At 41.6% G+C, this 22,935-nt stretch overlaps 1 protein-coding gene across 1 annotated transcript in view; it reads left to right on the plus strand.

The window, feature by feature from the left end:
* The first annotated feature begins 5,367 nt into the window (after window positions 1-5,367).
* The window catches only part of LOC130729413 (protein SAWADEE HOMEODOMAIN HOMOLOG 1-like), a 31,593-nt gene continuing 14,025 nt past the window's right edge, over window positions 5,368-22,935 (plus strand). Inside the window, exons 1-3 of the mRNA XM_057581173.1 lie at window positions 5,368-5,434; window positions 6,049-6,118; window positions 6,405-6,456. Coding sequence (XP_057437156.1) covers window positions 5,368-5,434; window positions 6,049-6,118; window positions 6,405-6,456 — 189 coding nt within the window. The remainder of the gene's footprint in view (window positions 5,435-6,048; window positions 6,119-6,404; window positions 6,457-22,935) is intronic.

Raw genomic sequence — 22,935 nt, forward strand, 5'->3', positions numbered from 1 at the left:
CATGATCAGCAGTGGTGTAGCCTTTGTCAAGCACTCTAATCCCAGCAATAATCATCTGGAATCTGGAAAACATGGCACCTATTGACTCATCAGGTTCCATCATGAAGGCTTCATACTTTATGATTAGAGACAGCGCCTTTGTCTCCTTGACTTCCTCATTTCCTTCATGAGACATCTTCAAAGAATCAAAGATGGCCTTTGCAGAGTCACGGTTAGTGATTTTCTCATATTCATCATAGAGATAGCACTCAGCAAGATAGTTCTTGCTCTGTGATGATCCTTGTACATTTTCTTTTGATGATCAGTCATCTTATCTCTAATAAGCTTCACTCCAGCTTCATCAACTGGACGAGTGTAGCCATCAACAATATGATCCCAGAGATTAACATCAAAGCCAAGAAAGAAACTTTCGATTCTATCTTTCCAGTAATAAAACTTCTCTCCATCGAAGATAGGTGGTTTAGCACTGTAGTGATCTTTTTGAGCATCGTTGGTGGTGGTCGCCATTTGACTTTTTCACACCGGTCCGGATCTGTGAACACTGTTAAGTGTGGTAATCAGAACTTACGCTCTGATACCAATTGAAGGTATGAAAAACACTAGAAAGGGAGGGGGGGTTTGAATAGGGTTTTGAAGATTAACCGCTTTTTCTCTTAGATAAAAACAATCTTTTCCGTGAAAGAATGTAAAGTGCTAAAGAAGAGGGATAAAGAAAAGCACACAAGGATTTTATCCTGGTTCACTTGATGAATCACTCAAGCTAATCCAGTCCACCCGTTAAGGTGATTTCTTCCTTCTTAGAATGAAGGCAATACACTATTCAAAGATTGTTACAACTGCACTAGCACACCTTGCTCAGTGACTAACAATACTTAGAACTAGCAGCACTAAGACAACCTTGCCTTAGTCTTCTCAAGAATACTGACCTCACCGGTCTCTCAAGGAACTACAAACAAAGTTTGTGAAAGAGTTTGGACCGTTCAACAAAACATCTGGCCTTCAGAGCATAAAGTGCTTCTGGTCTTGAGAGCCAGCTTACTCTTGGACTTCAGAGCTTCCAAGTCTTCAGCTTCTGGACCGTTCCTCAGAACATCTGGTCTTCAGAATTTCAGAGCTTGAACCTTTCAGAGTCCACATCAGAGCATTAATCTTCAGAGCATCTGAAGCGTTTGCTACCGTTCAGAAGAACGTAGTGAATGCAGAAGCGTAACGTTGGCTACTCTTGTGTCTTCAACTTCTGATAAATGTTGAGTCTTTGAATCAGAGTCAGAGCCTGTTTGCCACAACTAAAAAAACAAACGTTAGAGTACCATAATTGTACATACATAATAATAAACTTGTTATCATCAACATAGAGTTGTACCACCCGGCCAAATCTTGGTCTTACAATTATATCTAGTATCTATATCTATCTATATATATATGTAAAGCACACTTGTGTTTTTTTAAGCATTAAATGTGTATATGTACAAGAGACTTCATCATTGTATTAAATACAAAGATTGAATTAAAATAATAATCTACATTAGTTTTTTTATAAGCATGATAATCCACATTAGTAAGTTGGCATATGAGGAAGTAAGGATTACGAAACTCACAGAAATGAAAAGTCCCCAATAATGGTTAAATAAATAAATAGATGAATATGTATAATCAACATACAATGAATAATGTACTCCTAGAATGTATTTGCATTTTCTGATTTATTTGCATTTTTCTTTTAATGAAAGGTCAACGAAATGAACTCGCAAAAAATTATACTACATGCATATCCATGAACATGTAACCGACTAAAAAAAATTTAAGTATTAGTTATTAGAAAATAATGAGATTATAATCTGAAATCGTGTGACATACCGCAACTCTAAAAATTTAATAAAATAGCAATGTTTAAAGCCATTAACTAATTAAAAAACAAAATTATAAGACAATAGTGAAGGAAATAGTGACTCTTCTTCTATTTAATATATTTCTTATATTTATAAAAAAAATTATAATTTATAAAGATCTTACAATCAAAAAATACAATTAAAAACAAATATGTATATTTGAGTTTATATGTAAAGGAGACTTGGTCCCTGTAGGATAGCTCAAGTGGTAAGAGCTGGGGACATATGAGTTGGATAGGGGGAGGTCCAGGAATCGATTCCTGGCGAGTGCAATTTATCTTTCCGTTGTACCAAAAAAAATGTAAAGGAGACTTGAGTTTTACATTAAATATATTAAACCATAAAAGAATAAATATTTATTTGCATTTGACAAATATTAAATATTTATGTAAAATTATTTAAGTTTTGAATTTTACAAATATAAAAAATTAAAATTATTTTAAAATTGAAAAATGTTGCTACAAGTTATTTAATATTAACTATAACATATATGTGCATTATTGAAAAAAAAAGTTTTTTTATCTATGATATATTAATAAAAATTACTCAAGAAAGCATAATAGAGAAAATAATAATGGTCAAAGTTGAATAAATGTTTGTTGTGAGAGACCTGGTCTATCCACTTAACGTGATCGTAGAGTCTCAAGAAATTAGTCTCATGGCTATCGACTGTGAGAAAACACTCTCAAACCAAATAAGTTGAAAAAAATGAAATTCACAAGATAATATTTTGGGTTTTTTATTGTAAAAAGATTATTTAAGTTATCACTTATTATAATTCAAAAAGTTAAAATTAATTTATTCTTCTTGGTCTTGATATGTCACACCAAATGGCTTTTCCAGGTAAAAAAAATATAAAAAATGATATTAAAACTTATTTCATGACATTAAATACTTACTACTTTACATTTTTTTAGTAATTTAAATATTACAAATTAACTTAATAATTTTTCATATTATTAAATAATTAAAATTTTTAATTGTTAAAATTATTTTATGCTAATAATTAGAGTTGAGTAATATTAATTATTTATACAAAATGAACTATAATAATATTTATTGAAATTTCTTGACATAATATTTTTATATTTATAATGAAAAATATTTTAATTTTAATTATTTAAATATAATTTTTTTTATATAATATTAAATAATATTTTAAGTAAGCTCGTGCATCGCACGGGTATGATATCTAGTATATATATGTAAAGAAGACTTGACCTTTTGCATTAAATACATTGAGCAAAGAAAATTTTCTTTTGTATTAAGTATATTTGATAGTAAAATAAAAAACTACATCCACTTTACTATTCATTATTTTAATACTAATTTTTAAACTTTGAAAATTTTCACATTTAAAATAAACTTTTAATTGTTAACTACAAATTGACATAATTTTTAAATAATAATAATAGTTTAAATTGACTGCCTTTAAACTAATCACAATATTAGATAGTTAATAATAATTTTTAAATTTATAACAAATTATAACACTTTCCAATTTCTTCTGTATTAAAATTAAATTATGATTTTAATTTTAATTATTAAACATAATATGATATATTTTTTAAAAACAACAAATAAAACTTATTGCTATTTTGACATATAAAAAATATATATTAACTAGAAATTTAAATATATAATTTTAAAATTCACTTGAACTTTGTTTTAATAAAATTAGTAATAAATTCAATTATTGATGACTATTATATGTTACTAATTCGTAAGTATTAGTGTCAATATTTTAGATTCTTATAAAAAATAATTTACTGAGTCTTAATTAAAAATAATTAGAATATTAATTATCAATCATAAATTGAGAAATATATTTATTTGTAAGAAACTTAATAATTTAAATTAATTAATAGTATTATTAATTATTTACAGAAAGACAACTCTATTAGGAACAATTTAATACAAAAAAACTCTAATGTTATTTATTCAAATGTCTCAACACAATTATTTTCTGCTTCAAGAGAAGGTGTGCCGCGACATGTTTGGAGGCAGTCGTTTTCAAGTTTGATTGCTTCTCTAATGTAGGAGGCAATAGCTAAGTTTGTTTTGTTGTTTTTTTTCTTCCGTTTAGTAACAAAAAAAATTACACTATATTAATTTTTATACAATATTATGAAATAAAATAAATAAACTTTTGCGTTATATCTAGTTCTTTTTATTTTTAATCTCGTTCCTCCTCTACAACTTTTTGGTGACACCGACAAGTCTTTGCGTAGTCATCTCTCCTTGATTTTTATGGAGCCTTTGAATGAAATGATGGTTGAATTAAGCTTATGTGATCCTCCATTTCCGAAGCTCTTTACTGATCAGGTGATTTTTGTTCACTAGGGATGCGAGTATGTTTTCTTGAATCATTTCATTTCACATTCGTTATACATACATATATGTAATTGAATGTCCTTGTGTGCTCTACATTGTATCGCATTCCACATGCAATGGCAAAGTCTTTCTTTGCCCACTTCATCTATTTCATATGCTCCATCACCATTCACAGATACGGGAATTGGAGGAAATTTACGATGAAATGGGAGGAAATGCGCTTTATGAGAATCTCTGCCAGGAAATTGCTTCAAATTTTAGGTGAATTTAATCTTCCCGTGATCATATCTTTAAACATAACTTTGTGTATTCTTTCCTGATACTCCAGAATTTTTAAAAACACTTTATGAAGAATAAGGGCCAAAAGCCCAAAACGAGAAACGAAAACTGCTTCAACAAAAATAAGGAAAATAAAAAAAGTGGTTGCAGGGGCATAAAAGTAATTTTAGGTAAAACCCTAGTTCTATTTAAGCCTCCTCAAGCCTCAAATATAACACCAAGCAATGGAGAGCCGGCCCTAACCCTAGCAGAGACCTCAACTATCTCTTCTACTCCAAACCCTTTTTCTCTTAAAACCCTCACCAGCCGCCACTTCTACCAGAGCCGCTAGCCACCATCTCATATTCCATCACCACCATATCTTCCTCCTACGAGACCCAGTCCTGCACCATTTCCCCTTTTCCGATCTTAAAACACCACCACATCAACCCTCTTCAACACCGATCTGACTCAAGCGCCACTATTGTTCCTTTTCTCTACCCAAACGCACCACCATTGTTCCCTCTTTGTACGAATCAGACTACATCTGCTCCATATTCCCTTTTCCAATCTTCCTATCACCACCACATTCTCTATACAGATCCAGATCGTGCCGTCATCACCATTCACTCACCTTCCCCTGAAACCCGTAGTTGAATAATTAACTTGCTTTGATTTTGATTTTTCCTCGTTGAACAGTTCTCTGAATAAAACTTCCATATCGAAGGAACAGGTTATTACATTTCCATTATTATCATTTATACACCTTTTATAATTTATGGAGCAACTATGACAATGGTGCATTGGTTTTACTAGGTTTCAGGTGCAGCAGTGGTTCCAAAATCAGCTTAACGAGCCACAGGATTAAGTTGCTTCTGCAGACACCATGAATCAAGTTGTTGATCTTTCAAATAAATCCGTTTTAAGAAATGAAAGCTCTACAGTTCTAGAAGGTTTTCCTTTTCCCTTGTTTGGGTAACGCATTGGAAAATTATGTTACATCGATTAAATTCTTTGATTTATAAAATCTCTTGTTTCCTTAAATTGTAAAATCCCCTGTTTAGATAGAGCAATTCAATTTCCTTCATTTTATAACATTTCTTGTTTAAAGTAATTTCTATTTTTCATTTAGAAAATCTTACATGCTCAAGTAGTATCATTCATGTAGTATGCATGTGCTTTTTTTGAATAATTACTTTCACCATTTTTCTTCCAGCCAAATTACGTTTCTTGATTCCTTTTAGTGGAAACTCAATGAGTGCTTGATGCAGTAGTTTGTACTTAATAATGTTATGCTTTATAAGTTGTGCAATTGTAAGTTCATAAGCTCATAGCATTCATATTCCATGTCATGGTTGTTGGGACATGATGAAAGAGACATCTTAAGAAAATAATAATGATATACCGTAAATAATGATGATTATAACAGTTATATAAAGTTTAAACTAATTTCAATAGGTTTTAAGATGTAATGATAAGCAATACAGAACTAATAACAATCATGTTCTGATATTAACCTGTCTTTAAAATTTCCACATTATCATTAACATTTTCATCATAATGTCAGGTAAACGAAGTGCAGATGTTTCAGAGTGCGTGTTCGCGTCTGAAGCAAGATCTAAGAAAGACTTAGCATGGTGCGAAATAGGCTTCTTATTAAGCATTATGACTATTTTTACTTTTGAGTTTAGCAATGATATGCAATGTGGCTTTTTGTTAACTCTTGGGTTATATTATATTAAAGGTGTGGCCTAATTTATGTTTGTGAATTCTAATATGAACAACATTGAAGGTGATATCTTCCCCCTCCCCCTTTAAGGGAAAAAACCCAAGCAACATCTCCCCTTCATTACAAAGAAAACTTTCATTGTTACTTTTCTTTAGGTTGTGCACCCAACCTCTCATATTTATTTCCATGTACAGGCATGATGTTGCAATGTGTCGCAACTTCAGATATTCGAGGGCTGGCGAACTTGTAAGATTCTATCGTATCATTATTATTTTTATTTTCGGTCTGTAAGAAATTGAGACATTTTCTTTATAATATATAATCATCAATCAACAAAAGATTGGTTGTTCACGTCGCACTTGCTATGCTTGCATGATTTTAAGTATTTATCTTCAAGAGCTGCTCACTTATTAACTGTGTGAATGATATTGAAATTGACACACACTTAGTAGACAAGATGTTATAATTTCTTCTCTTGGTTTGTGCTTAAAACACTGTGAAAACTGTATGAAACTTTTTTTTTCTTCATTTAAACTTGCATGTTTTATGTGCCATAGTGTATATAACCTATTAGGTCTGCTTAAGGTGGTCAAGAATAGAAAAACCTCTGATGGTTTTTATGCAATGGAAAACTAAGCAGTAAAAGGTGAAAGATAGTGGAATCCAGCAAGTTAAGGAAAGAACCACAAAAAATAATTTTCCTGAGCAAAGTACAATCTAATGTTGTGGAAACGAAAAATAAATATTGATAACAATGTAATTTTAATCAATGTAACATGTTTTAGCATAAATTAATTTACCCAAACTTACTTATCTTTTATACACTATTGACCACTTTACAACGAGTTATTATCTGAGCCAAACACTTAAACAAGTTCTATTTTTAAGTTAAAGAAAAAAATGATAAAACACTTTGCTAATGTGTGAAAGTCTGCTCAGAAGAAAATTAAAAACGTTCAAAGGTGATGGTCTTTTTGGCACCTTGGCTTAATGCCTTAGGTGGAACTACCTTGGCATCACTGAAGAAATGTAAACAATACATCTGTGAATGGTCTCTAGATGTAATTTCATGGTATTGATCAGGATATGTTTATTCATTGAAAAAAGAATAGAAAAGTAAAATATGCATTATGCAACATATATTGTCATACCTTTGAATATTGTAAGTTATCCTACCGTCTTATGATAGATGTTGTTCTAGCAATGAACATTGAAGAAAGGTATAGTACCTAGAGAGTGGAGAATTGTGCTAGAGAGAGAATGAGAATGAGAGAGAGAATGCTGAATTTCATGTATCATTTCATCAAATGAGCCAAGGTCCCTTACAATTGGTCATTCCCTCCTATTTATAGAGTTCGGGCACTATCTCTTGGGCCAATTGGTCCTCCGAAGCCAAGGCCCATCTTAAGGTTAGGGCCCCGCCTCGGGGCGGGCTATATGCTAGGCGTTGCCCCCCTAGGGGCTCGCCCAGTCCACTAGTCCACAAGACACCGAGCTCGAAGTATGAGAGCTAAGTGTGTCTTTTAAATGCCTTTACATATGCCCTATAATACACTGGGATTTGAGCTGCCAACATGGCTTGAGAAAAGAGAAGCAAACTACGTTGCCAACATGGCGTGAGCAAAAGGAAACTAGCATCTCCAGTCCACTGACTTGGCGAGCAACTTGAGTCGACAAGTCCACAAGTCCACAAGCGGCGAGAGCGATCGCTCCGTACTGGCGGTCAGCTGGAACAGGTGCATGATCGTCCGCCGGCGGGAATGGTGGCAAGCATTGGTCACGTGCCGATCACCCAAACGTTGATGGTATCACCTATCGGGCGATGATGTTTGGCTATTACAGTGGCGAGGTCTTTCGCGCTTTCCCCTATTTCAAAAACCCTTCGAATCCTCAACTGCCCCACGTGATGCGCCAGTTACATCAATTTCCCTCTTTCTCCGGAAACGTCACTTCACTTTTCATAACCGTCCCATCTTGCGCAGTAACTCCCCATTACATCCCATCATGCGCAATAACTCCCCATTACACGCAACCCATTTCCCCAAAAAACCATCATGACTCCCAACCTTCCACACGCGTCCAACACGCGTCACTCTTCCGGCCCTTCCCCCTTCCCTATAAAAACCCTCCTTCCCTACAAACATCCCTTTCCGAAACCTCTCTTCACCTCCTTAATCGCTTACCAAACCCCCTCTGCCAACTTCCGTTCCGGAGCCGTTGCTTATCACCCTTTCCGCTACCCACTCTTCACATCTTACTCCGGTGAGTCCTACTGCCTTTATCTTTGCATCATATACATACTCATCTTTTCCTCTCTTTCATTTCGCTGTCTTCTAAAAATGGCTTCAAATCCTACCTCCCCTAATCACTCCTCTTCCTCCTCCGGAAGCGACCCCGACTCCACCGCCGCCGGCGGCCTCCGTTTAGAGGTCCCAGAGATCCCTTCTTACCGATTAAAAACCTTTGCCACTCTGCCCCTTCCAGTCCAAAATGCCCCCACCCACGAGGCTATAGACCAACCTTCCATTTTCCAGGATAGGGATCTCATTGTGCAATTCGTGAGCTCCCTGGGTGGTTTGTCTAATGACGATGAGTTTAACGCCAAGCTCCGGATCTGGATCTGCAATTCTGAGGATCGCCCCTGGCTTCATAAGCTAAACGGCGACGTAAAGAGATCCCACTTTTTCTTTGCGTACGAATACATGTTTAGTGAGCTTGGAATCAGGCTTCCCTTCTCGCCCTTTGTCCAAACCGTCCTCCGCGACATCAACGCGGCTCCCTGCCAACTTCACCCCAACGCCTGGGCCTTCATTCGGTGCTTTGAAATCTTATGCGCCGCTGTTGGCATCGCCCCATCCCCCACCAGTTTCTTCTACCTCTACGATGTTGACCCCAAGTCCATCAAAAACAAAGGATGGATTTCCTTGAAGGCCCGGGCCGGCCGGAAGTGCTTGCATCCCCACAAAAGTAACGCGAAGTCCTCCTTCGCGCGGAAGTACTTTCGTGTGGCGGTTCACCCCGCCTACCCAGAGGCGTTCACCCTTCGGGACGGGACCGCCCTTTTCCCTCTTTACTGGACGGAGAAGCCCAATGGGATCACCGATCCTTCAGAGGAATCTTTGTCCGCCAACGACAAAGCCTTTCTTAATCTCCTTGCCCCACTTCCCATCCTTGACTGCACAACAGTCCTTGAGGGCGCCGACCTCTCAAGAACTCCCAAATACTTAGGTTGTCCATAGCTTACTTTTATTGTCAACATTTTCTTTCTCGTCTCCTATGCTGTCACTGACCCTTTTTTATTGTTACAGAAGATATGAACTTCACGAACGCCGAGCTCCTGAAGGCTCGCGAGAGGAGAATGGCCCGCTTTTCCCCAAAGTTCAACGCTGAGGGCGATGGGAAAAAACGGGGCGGTGCCGAGAACCAAGGTGAGGGCGCCAAAGCCCCTAAGAGGAGAAAATTGGTCAAAGCCTCCTCTGTCGCCGGCACTTCAAACCCTGGCGCTCAGCCCACCACTGCCGCTGCGTCCAAAGGCAAAAGTGTTGCTAAAGCCTCCGCCGCCGCAGCTACCGAGACAACCACTGTCCCGGCCTCCAAATCTGCTACCGCGGACGTGGCCTCCGCAGCCGCCGCCAAGTCCACTACTGTAGGTGCTACAGCTGCCTCCACCGGTGCCGCAACTACCTCTGCTGATCAGTCACCAACCGCTGACACAACCGCCAACATCTCCCAACCCTCAGCTGTTGAGGAGCCCGCCACCATTAATGCCACAACAGCTGCCGCGTCGTCTGATGCTCCTGCCGGGGAGAAAGGAAACGAAAATGAAACCCCCCAGTCTCCTCCCCGCCAGGACGCACCTCCTAGCCCGCCCCCAACAGATGATGGGTGCCCCGTGTCTTCTCCACCTCGCCGCGAAGAGGGACCCTCTGATTTCGCCGCTACCCAGATCGAGCAGGCTCCTGGTAAAGAGAGCGGTTCTTCCAGCTACTACAACATGCTTCCCAACGCCATTGAACCTTCGGAATTCTTGCTTACCGGCCTCAATCGCGAAGTCATAGAGAAAGAAGTTTTGAGTCGGGGCATTAATGAAACCAAGGAGGAAAATCGTGCTTGTCTCCTACGCGCTGGGTGCATCTTTGCTCATGCATTTGAAAAGTTCAACGCCGCCACCGTCGAAGCTGAGCGGTTGAGGACCGAGAGCGCTCAGCACCAAGAAGCCGCCGCCGCTTGGGAAAAACGCTTCGACAAACTGGCGACGCAGGCAGGGAAAGACAAAGTTCAAGCCGACAAGTTGATTGGCTCGGCGGGAATTAAAATCGGCGAACTAGAGGATCAGCTGGCGTTGATGAAGGAAGAAGCGGATGATCTTGATGCAAGTCTTCAAGCTTGCAAAAAGGAAAAAGAGCAAGCTGAGAAGGACCTGATCGCCAGCGGCGAAGCGCTGGTTGCTAAGGAGTCAGAGCTCGCAACATTGCGCGCTGAGCTGGAGTTAGTGAAGAAGGCGCTGGCGGAGCAAGAGAAAAAGTCTGCTGAGTCCCTGGCCCTGGCGAAGTCTGACATGGAGGCGGTGATGCAAGCCACGTCCGAGGAAATCAAGAAAGCAACCGACGCTCATGCCGAGGCCCTCGCCATAAAAGATGCCGAGATTGCTTCCCAACTGGCAAAAATTAAAGTGCTCGAGGACGAGCTGGCGACGGAAAAAGCCAAAGCCACTGAGGCGAGGGAACAAGCCGCTGACATCGCCCTTGACAACCGCGAGCGCGGTTTCTACCTCGCCAAAGATCAGGCCCAACATTTGTACCCGAACTTTGACTTTAGCGCCATGGGAGTAATGAAAGAGATAACCGCCGAAGGACTGGTTGGTCCCGACGATCCTCCCCTGATTGACCAACACCTCTGGACAGCGACTGAAGAAGAAGAGGAAGAAGAAGAACAGGAGAAATAATGTAATTTTAACATCACTTTAGCTTTTACTGTCACCTTGTAGTGTGCTTTTCCGCCATTCATCTATGTTTAAGCAACCCTTCGCCATAGCTTTTTATATCGCCGTTGGATATTTTGTAAATCATGTTGGAATGCTTTCGCCGTACATTTTTTTGGTCGCCGCCTTCTTATTGCTTAAAAAATTTAAGAATGAATTTCATAATTTAACGCCCCACCACGCCGGAGTAATAAAATACCCAACATCCTAAGTGTCCAAGCACTCGCCTTCCACCTTATTCATTCGCCGACCTTATATCTTGCGCTATTTTTTCACGCGTCATATGATTGAATTACGCCTAACGACTTCGTGCATTAATTTTAACTAGGACTTGTTGCTTGGTATTCCACCACCAAGACTTTAGACGTTTTCCCCAAAGGAAGAAACGACCTCCATTCTCGAGGGCTTCGCCCGGGGCTTTGCCCGCTCGGGGCTTACAATGCTTGGATCCCAATGGCCATTTGGGGGTCCCAAGACTTTTGCCTAGTTAACGGTGCTCGTCGTATTCTGGCGAGACTTACCCAGCACATCGTTTACGGGACCGGCGATCACGTCAGACTTTCCGGGGGGTGATTCCCAGGCGTCAAAGGCCATTTGTGGAATCGCCGCCACCTTCAGGGTTCCAGCAGGCCCCTTTGGGAATCAAGCTTGCCCCACTTAGTGATCGCCGTAATTCTTTATGTCGATCGGCAATTCCGATCGTCAGGGAATCCCTGGAATTTTTGGACACGAATTTCGTGAATTTTCATTTTATTTTATTGATGGAGCGCCCCATTAAAAAACTCCTTCCGGAGAAAAAGAGCACGCTTTGTTATTGCAATACATTGGCGAATTTGAAAACACTTTTCAGAAAATTTCAAAGATATCTGGCTCCGGCGACTCCGCCTTGTTCGCTTTCTCGCCTGCGATCAACTATAATAGTAACGCAAGCTCATACCATTGAACGACCGAGGTAGCCGCCTTCCATCAAGCTCTTCTAAGTGATAGGCCCCATTACCAAGAACCTTAATAATGCGGTAGGGCCCTTCCCAGTTAGGCGTGAGCTTGTTTCCCAGGGCTCCCGATCGCCACTTGAGGACCAAGTCGCCGACCTGCATATCTCGGACGCGAACCCTGCTGTTGAACTTTGCCGCCACGCGCTGCTTCATCGCTGTTTCCCGAATGTGCGCCTCGTCACGCGTTTCCGACAAAAGGTCCAACTCCGCCGCCATATTGGCTTGATTCTCCCCTTCAAAATCTGGCTGGGTTCGCCATGTGAAGTTGTCAATCTCCACTGGCAACATAGCATCAACCCCATAGGTCATTCTAAAGGGGGTTTCCCTTGTAGTGGATTGCACAGTGGTGTTGTATGACCATAGCACCACCGGGAGTTCCTCCAGCCAGGCTCCCTTAGCCTCCTTGAGTCGTCGCCTTAATCCGCGCAGGATTACCCTGTTTGCAGATTCCACTTGCCCGTTTGCTTGCGGATGTTCCACAGAGGCAAACCTCATCTGTATGCCCATTTCCCTGCAAAATTCTCTAGTTTGGTTGCTTGAAAACTGGGTCCCGTTGTCGGATACGATCGCCCTTGGAATCCCGAACCTGCAAACAATTCGCTTCCAGTAGAAGTTGACTATCTTCGCAGAGGTTATTTTGGCCAGGGGCTCGGCCTCAATCCATTTAGTGAAATAATCCACCGCTACCAATATAAACTTCATTTGCGACCTGGCGATCGGAAAAGGCCCTACTAGATCCACCCCCCACATGGCGAAGGGCCATGGGGCGCTCATCGTTACCAGCTCCTTTGGCGGTGCCTTAGATAAATCAGCAAACACTTGACATTTTTTGCACTTTTTCACAAAGTCCATGCAGTCTTTCCTGAGGGTGGGCCAGTAGAATCCCGCCCTCAACACCTTGCAAGCCAAAGATCTCCCCCCAATGTGGCTTGCGCACACTCCCTCGTGCACCTCAGACATTATTGCCTCGTATTTTTCCGGCAGTACGCATTTTAACAATGGCGCCGAAAAACCACGGCGATACAAATGTCCGTCGATGAGAGTATAGTGGCTCGCCTCTCGCCGTTGTTCCTTCGTGCATTGCTCCACTTCCGCTGGGTCCCCCGCTAAGATGGACAATATAGGTCCCATCCACGTCGCTCCCCTGTCCACGCATGCCATGAGCTCGCCTTCAATGCTGGGGAACGCCAGCGTTTCCTGAATCACACTTCTATTGTTGCCGGGCTTCCGCGTGCTCGCCAATTTGGCCAACGCGTCCGCCCGCTGGTTTTCAGTCCGAGGAACATATTCCACCACAACCTCTTGAAAAAGTGTCATCAAATATCGCACTCGCTCTAGGTACTTGATCAGATTAGGATCTTTGACCTGGAAAGTGCCCTTCACTTGGTTCTCCACCAACTGCGAGTCCGTTCTTATCAACAAGCTTCCAATCTTTACTTCACGCGCCAACTTCAACCCGGCGATGAGAGCCTCATACTCTGACTGGTTGTTTGTGGCCTTGAACTCGAATTTCAGCGATTGTTCCAGTACTAGATCTCCTGGTCCTTCCAACGTTGCTCCCGCGCCACTGCCACTGCTATTGGAGGATCCATCTACAAAGAGAGTCCACTGAGTGTCTACTCTTTCAAACCGATCTGGGGTCAATTCCCCCACAAAATCAGCCAGCGACTGTGCGCCAACCTTGCCTCGTTTATCATATTGCAAACCATATTCGGACAATTCAACCGACCAGGCGACCAATCTGCCTGACAAAACCGGTTTTTGCAACACTTGTCTCAGGGGTAAATCCGTTCGCACCCTTACTGGAAAACTCTAAAAGTAAGGTCTTAACCGCCGGGCGGTGACGAGGACCGCCAATGCTGCCTTCTCGATTTTTTGGTATCTGACCTCTGCGCCCTGGAGTGTGTGGCTAACGAAATAAATAACTCGATGTTCGCCATCCACCTCCTGCAATATCACAGAACTCAGAGCACTATCACTCACAGCAAAATACAAGTGCAGCGGGTGCCCCTGCATTGGTTTTGACAAGATCGGCGGTGATGACAGGAGCTCTTTGAGGCGAACAAAAGCTTCCTCACACTCCGCTGTCCACTCAAATGCAGCATTTTTTCGAAGACACTTGAAAAATGGGAAAGATCTATCGCCAGACTTAGGGAGAAAACGAGATAGAGCTGCTATTCGCCCGGTTAAACGTTGGACTTCTTTCACATTAGAGGGACTTTTCATCTGTTGAATCGCCTTGCATTTGTCCGGGTTTATCTCTATTCCCCTGGATGTGATCATGAATCCCAGAAACTTGCCACCCTGAACACCAAAAGAGCACTTCTCCGGGTTAAGGCGCATATTGTGCTTCCTGATCTCGCCGAATGCTTCTTCCAGATCTTGATGATGATCCAAACCACGTACTGACTTAACGATCATATCATCGACGTAAACTTCCATGTTTCTCCCCACCTGCCCAACAAAAACCCTATCCATCAATCTTTGGTAGGTCGCCCCAACGTTCTTTAGTCCAAACGGCATGGTGCGATAGCAATAATTGACTCTGGCGGTCATGAAAGCCGTTTTGTCCTCGTCTGCCGGGTGCATGCGGATTTGATGATAGCCAGAATAAGCATCCATCAAGCTAAGCAGTTCGTTGCCCGAGGCACCATCAACAAGGCTATCAATGCTGGGAAGGGGATACAAATCTTTTGGACATGCTTTGTTTAAATCTGTGTAATCTACACACATTCGCCACTTCCCGTTCGCCTTCTTCACCATTACGACGTTCGCCAACCACGTCGGATACTTCACTTCCCTGATGAACTCTGCCGCCAGCAACTTGTCAACTTCCTGTTGAACCGCCTTTCCCTTGTCTCCTCTGAAGGTATGAAAAACGGTAGAAAGGGGGGGTTTGAATAACGTTTTCAGTACAAAACTTCCACCTTAAAGATTTTGACAAATCTTTCGAGAACTTAAGTGCTAAAGATAAGAGATAGAGAAGCACACAAGGATTTTATCCTGGTTCACTTGATAAATCACTCAAGCTACTCCAGTCCACCCGTTAAGGTGATTTCTTCCTTCTTAGAATGAAGGCAATCCACTAATCAGGTAAGAGTTACAACTGCACTTGAAACCTACAAGTGACTAACAATTACACTGACTTAGCTCACACTAAGATTCACTCTCTTAGTCTTCTCTAGGATCCGATCAACCTTGATCTCCTAAAGGAACTAAACAAACTGTTTATCAAAGAAATGTTTACAAGAGATTTGCTTCTAAAAAGCTAATAGTAAACTCAATGAATTTCAGATGAAAGAAAGCTTAGAATATTTTGAATATGTCTTGCGCGTATGTGTTACTTTTTTTCTTCTTAGCCGCTTCTTTCAATCTTCAGCCTCTATATATACTCCAAGGATTAGGGTTGAGCGTTGCATGGGAAATGCTACCGTTGGAGGGCAGTTCTGGAAAATCCAGCTTCTGCTGTGGCTGAGAACGTTAGGTAGGTCGTCAGGAAGGTACACTTGCTTTTGTACTTGGATAGCGACTTGACCTTTTAACCTAGGAGACTTCTGATCAGAGGAATGCTTCGTATTGGAACTTGTGAAGCCGGTTGATCAGAGTCAGAGGGAAAGCACAGATCCTCTGACCATTGTATCTTCTGATTCTGAACTCAGAGGGAAGAACATGGCCTTCAGAGTTTCTTGCTTCTGGACTTCAGAGTTTCCACTATTCAGCTTCTGGATCTTCAGAGTCTTCTACACCATCAGAACATCTGAACCTTCAGTGTTTCTTGGTTATCAGAACTTCTGGATCTTCAGAGCTTCTAGCGACTGAGTCCACATCAGAGTTTGTATAGCTTCAGAACTTCTGAAGCTTTTCCACTGTTCATACTGAACATGGTGAATGCGAAAGCGTTGCTTGGGTTACTCTTTATACACAGTGCTTCTGATTTGTGTGAGATTGAGTTGAGGTCAGAGCCTGTAAATAGCACACTCAGAAAAACACGTTAGAGTACCACAATTGTTCATATCAAAAGGTTAACTTGTAATCATCAAAACATAGAGTTGTACTACTCGATCAAAACTTGATCTTACAATCTCCCCCTTTTTGATGATGACAAAACTAGGATTTTTGATGAACAATTCTTAAACATTAAACTGAATTCACTCAGAGTTTAGAGATATAGAATAAGACTTATCCTGATGTGAATAGTTTATCTTGCTCATTCTGAATTCAAGTCACTGCTTGATTCTGAGCTTAGCTCCCCCTGAATCTAATACTTGATGAAAACGTTAGTAAAGTCTAGATTCTGAGCTAAATGATGTAAGAGTTCAGAATGAAAAACTTATGACATAGATGAAAAACGAATAATCAGAGCGCATAAGTGATCAGAGTCATGGACAAGGTATCAGAGTCTTGGGTATCAGAGTCAACTTAGAATCACTTCAGAAGAAGTGAAATGTATTCCTTGTATTTGCCCAGTGACACATCTATGGTCATGAAGGTGGAACTCTTAAAATCTCCAAAAGAAAAATAAATCACACTAACACATCAAAAACTGGGTTTACTCCCCCTTTTTGTCATAAGCAAAAAGCCTGGGGTGTGAAAAACTTAGCTTGAAGTACAAGGTACTCCCCCTTAGAGAAGGTCTAAGTTTAAAGAAAATGAAAATGATGTAAGAATCAGAGTTAGGCGAAATAAATAAAAGAGTTAATGCAAGGGATGAACGTTTACCACCGGTCAAGTGAGTAAATAGAAGGGTCAGTTACCAAGAACTTAACCTCGAGAAACTGTAGGAGCATTAACTTGCAGAGAGAAAGTGAAGCCTATATAAAGCGTTGGAGAGAAAGGTAAGCTTCACACCTCGAATAATTTTCAGTAAAAAAATGGCATCATACAACGTAGCACTAGAAGAGCTGAGGAAGAAGGCATCATATAGATATGCATATATAATCACAAACGAATAAAATAGAATAAGTAAATAAAAAAAAGAAACAGAGTTTAAATAAAACAACGTTAGATAAAAAGAAAGAAAATGAAGAGATCCTAAAACTAAGGTTTGTCAGATCGTCGCAGAAGTTCCATCTGTTGGGTCCAGGTGGGCCAGCATCCTGCCTGCAGGTAGCATTCGAAACGGGGCGCTGTCTGCTACGCTATAAGAAATAACGTTGCGCCCTCACTAACACCAATTGGTTTTGGCGTAGTGGTAAGCGCGTGATCCTACAAGTGATCAGTCAAAGCTAGTTGAAAAGTTTGCAGATTTAAGCATTAATGTTTCTGACAAAGGCAAAGCTCCAGAGGAAGTTGAGCCAGAGGAAGATGAACCAGAGGAAGAAGCTGGTCCCTCTAACTCACAAACTCTGAAGAAGAGCAGAATCACTGCAGCTCATCCTAAGGAATTGATTCTGGGCAACAAAGATGAACCAGTCAGAACCAGATCTGCCTTCAGACCCTCTGAAGAGACCTTGCTGAGTCTGAAAGGATTGGTGTCCTTAATTGAACCCAAGTCCATAGATGAAGCTCTTCAGGACAAGGATTGGATTCTGGCCATGGAAGAAGAATTGAATCAATTCTCCAAGAACGATGTTTGGAGCTTAGTGAAGAAGCCTGAGAATGTCCATGTTATTGGAACGAAATGGGTATTCAAAAACAAGCTAAATGAGAAAGGAGATGTAGTCAGAAACAAGGCAAGGCTAGTTGCTCAAGGCTACAGCCAGCAGGAAGGAATAGACTACACTGAAACATTTGCTCCAGTAGCAAGACTGGAAGCAATCAGACTATTGATTTCTTTCTCAGTAAATCACAACATAGTTCTACATCAGATGGACGTAAAGAGTGCCTTCCTAAATGGTTATATCTCAGAGGAAGTCTATGTTCATCAACCCCCAGGTTTTGAAGATGAAAAGAAACCAGACCATGTGTTCAAATTGAAGAAATCACTCTACGGTCTGAAGCAAGCTCCCAGAGCATGGTATGAGAGACTTAGCTCATTCCTTCTGGAGAATGAGTTTGTAAGGGGTAAAGTAGATACAACTCTCTTTTGCAAGACTTATAAAGATGATATCTTAATTGTGCAAATTTATGTTGATGATATTATATTTGGTTCTGCTAATCAATCTCTATGCAAAGAATTTTCTGAGATGATGCAGGCTGAATTTGAGATGAGTATGATGGGAGAATTAAAGTACTTTCTGGGAATACAAGTTGATCAAACACCAGAAGGAACATATATCCATCAGAGCAAGTACACTAAGGAACTTCTGAAGAAGTTCAATATGCTGGAATCTACAGTGGCCAAGACTCCAATGCATCCAACATGCATTCTGGAAAAAGAAGATATAAGTGGTAAAGTATGTCAGAAGCTCTATCGTGGCATGATAGGTTCACTTCTGTACTTAACTGCATCTAGGCCAGACATACTATTTAGTGTTCATTTATGTGCTCGTTTCCAATCAGATCCAAGGGAAACCCACTTAACTGCTGTTAAGAGGATCCTAAGGTATCTGAAAGGCACCACTAACCTTGGCTTGATGTATAAGAAAACATCAGAGTATAAGCTTTCAGGTTATTGTGATGCTGATTATGCTGGAGATAGAACAGAGAGAAAAAGTACTTCTGGAAATTGTCAATTTCTGGGAAGCAATCTAGTCTCATGGGCAAGCAAGAGGCAATCAACCATTGCTCTATCAACTGCAGAGGCAGAATATATCTCAGCAGCAATATGCAGCACTCAGATGCTCTGGATGAAACATCAGCTGGAGGATTATCAGATCCTTGAGAGCAATATCCCAATCTATTGTGATAACACTGCTGCAATTTCGTTGAGCAAGAATCCTATCTTGCATTCAAGGGCAAAGCACATTGAGGTAAAGTATCACTTCATTAGAGATTATGTGCAGAAGGGCGTACTTCTTCTGAAGTTTGTTGATACTGACCATCAATGGGCAGATATCTTTACAAAGCCCTTAGCTGAAGATAGATTTAATTTTATTCTGAAAAATCTAAACATGGACTTTTGTCCAGAGTGAAGATAGATCAGAACCTCTGACTATGATACTTCTTGATCAGAAGATGTCTAGTCCAGAAGGTAACTCAATCAGAGTGTGTGTGCCCACTGGTACTGACTCTGAAGCTGAGACAACAACACGTGCGTCAGAATTTCTGATGCATAGTTCCTTGTGCCCGTGTGACAGTCTGTTGTGATTGCGTGTAGATATGCTTATCTTCTGTGTGTGATTGTGTATTTTACTGTTACTGTCTATCTTTAATTTTCAACCGTTGATCTTAAAGTGTTTTTTGAATCAACAACGGTTATTTGATAAAACCCACTATACACACACGTTCTCTCTCACTTCCGGTTTTCACTCTCGCACTCCCTGCTTTTCAAAACCGCCTCCTTCGTGATTTCTCTCTCGATCTCTCTTCATCCTTCAAACTTCATCTTCTACCTCAAACCTTCAACCTCTTCAAAATGGTGAGACAAACCAGAAGATCTACTGCAGATGCACCTCAGTTCCCTCACATGGTAGTCGGGTTGGCAACGGGTCAACGGGGCTCTGAGAACCCAGCACAAGAACAAGCTCAAGCTCAAGAGGAGATTGTTCCTATTGCAGAACGGGGCTGTGCCGTTCACTGTGTATTTCCTCCTGAGGAACTCCAAGTCCTTGCAGAATGGAGATTCAACCTCGACAACTTGGCTGCAAATGGGTTTGATCTCCGTCCTGAAGTCCAAGCTCAAGGTTGGGGAAACTACTTCAATCGACTTCGAGGACCGGTGTATGAGAAGCTGGTAAAGGAATTCTGGAAGCACGCTGATTGTGATGACACTCAGGTGGTCTCTTACATACTGGGTAGGAAGATCATCATCACGGAGAAGTCATTCGTGAATCTGCTAGGTGCAGAAACTGCTCATGGGTATCGGTTCTCACTGACGGAATCGAAGCTGAAACCCAGAACCAAGGACATCGTCAACAAGGCCCTGTACACCACCTTCAAACCGGGCAAGACGAGCTACAAAGTGATGGACCTTCAACCCAAACTCAGGGTCTGGCACAAGATCCTGCTCAACTGCATCAATCAACGACCAAAAGGCAGTTCTCCAGACTACATCAACTTCAATCAGAAGGCGATGCTGTTCTTCATTCAAGACAAGGAGAAGATCTGCCTTCCCTACTTCCAGTTCTCCTATTTGAAGGAATGCATCCGGAAGTCTCGCACCACCTCCTCCATCAAGTCAGCCATCAAATATATCCCTTTTGGGAGGCTGATCTCAGACTTTCTCATTGAAAGCAACTTGGTGCAAGATTTGATCAATGCTGGTTGCACAGAGGATTTGAGCACAATTGTTAGCGATGTCTTCACTGCCAACTCTCTGAAGAAGATGGGTTTGGTCCAGAAGAAGATTGCTCCTGCTCATGAGGACACATCTTCTGAGATCAGAGGAAGAAGAATGCCTCTGAATGACTACCCTCTGTGGACTCAAGCAGACCATCCTGAAGCCATCAGATGCTATGTTGAAGACCTCAGGGCTCAAGGATTCGAGATTGACCTTGATGATTTCGTCAGCAGACTTCCACCAGCTCCAGAGTTTCCTTCTCCTCCCAAGAAGAAAACCAAGAGGAAGATGGTTCTGGACGAATCCTCAGAGGAATCTGATGTCCCTCTGGTCAAGAAGGCGAAGAGCAAGCCTGCTGATGATGATGGTGATGATAGTGAGGATGGTCCTCCAAAGAAGAAGCAGAAGAAAGTCAGAATTGTGGTGAAGCCTACTCGGGTGGAACCAGCTGCTGCAGAGGTCAGAAGGACTGAACCTCCTGCCAGAGTGACTCGATCATCAGCACATACAAGTAAGCCTGCACTTACCTCTGATGATGATTTGAATTTATTTGATGCACTCCCAATTTCTGCCTTACTCCAACACTCTTCAAATCCCCTCACTCCTATTCATGAATCCCAGCCAGCCGCACAAACCACCTCTCCACCACATTCCCCAAGATCTTCATTCTTTCAACCTTCTCCTACTGAAGCACCACTCTGGAATTTGCTTCAGAACCAACCCTCTAGGTCAGAAGATCCAACCTCTCTCCTTACCATTCCATACGACCCATTAACTTCTGAACCCATCATCCCCAACCAACCAGAACCCAAACCAACAGAACCACAACCCAGAACGTCTGATCACTCTGCTCCCAGAGCATCAGCACGTCCTGCTGTCAGAACCACGGATACAGACTCTTCATCAGCCTTCACACCTGTATCCTTCCCCATCAATGTCTTTGACTCTCCTCCCTCCAATACCTCTGAATCACTTAGAAAATTCATGGAGGTTAGGAAAGAGAAGGTATCTGCCTTGGAAGAATATTACCTTACCTGTCCAAGCCCTAGGCAATATCCTGGCCCTAGACCTGAACGTCTAGTTGACCCAGATGAACCTATCTTGGCCAATCCTATCCAAGAGGCAGACCCCTTAGTCCAACAAGCTCACCCTGTCCCTGACCAACAAGAGCCAATTCAACCAGACCCTGAACCTGAACAATCAGTATCTAACCAATCCTCGGTTAGATCACCTCACCCTCTGGTTGAAACTTCAGACCCTCACCGTGGAACCTCTGAACCCAATGCTCCCATAATTAACATTGGTTCTCCACAAGGTGCCTCTGAAGCTCATAGCAGCAATCACCCAGCCTCTCCTGCACCCAACCTCTCCATCATTCCCTATACTCACCTTCAACCCACATCTCTCTCTGAGTGCATCAATATTTTCAATCATGAAGCCTCCTTGAGGCTCCGCAATGTGCACGGTCAGACTGACCTCAGTGAGAATGCTGAAAATGTGGCTGATGAGTGGAACAATTTGAGCACTTGGCTGGTGGCTCAGTTTCCCGTTATGCTGCAGCTCCTGCATGCAGAGGGAAGTCAGAGCATTGAGGCTGCAAAGCAAAGGTTTGCTAGGAGGGTGGCTCTTCATGAACTCGAACAGAGAACCAAGCTTCTTGAAGCCATTGAAGAAGCCAAGAGACAGAAAGAACAAGAAGAAGAAGCTGCCCGTCAAGCAGCAGCTCAGGCTGAACAAGCCAGACTTGAGGCAGAACGTCTTGAAGCTGAAGCTGAGGCAGAGCGACTTGCACCAGTTCTGTTTACTCCTGCTGCTTCTGCTTCCATTCCAGAACCTCAAGCTGCTCAGAACGTTCCTTCCAGCTCTACTCCGACAAGCTCATCCAGACTCGACATCATGGAACAACGTCTTGACACTCATGAATCCATGCTGATTGAGATGAAGCACATGATGATGGAACTTCTGCGCCGTACTGACAAATCTTAGTTTTTAGGATCTCTTCTTTTTCTTCCTTTTCCTTTTTATTTAACGTTGTTTTATTTAAACTCTGCTTATTTACTTACTTTAATTTGTTCATTTGTGATTCTATATGCATATATCTATATATATTTGTGGCACATATGTTTGCAAAACCTGTTTTATTCATAATTGTTCTATGTTTACATCATAATTCTTTCCATCATACATTATTCCCTATATCTAGAATGAAGGATCCTTCCTCATTCTTCTGCATTCTTGGCGCTGCTCCACTCTTTCCTTCTCCAGACGATCCAATGCATACTCTATGTTGCCAAGTTTGATGCTCAGATCATCTTTTTCTAGACTATCTTCTGTCGTCTTAAGTCTCTTTTCCACAGTCTCCTTCTCTTCCAGCAGATTCAGCTCCCGCTGGCAAAGCTCCTGAATCTCTTCCACGAAGCAGAGGAACT

Source organism: Lotus japonicus, chromosome 1 (genome assembly GCF_012489685.1).
Source record: "Lotus japonicus ecotype B-129 chromosome 1, LjGifu_v1.2".
Taxonomy (NCBI): domain Eukaryota; kingdom Viridiplantae; phylum Streptophyta; class Magnoliopsida; order Fabales; family Fabaceae; genus Lotus; species Lotus japonicus.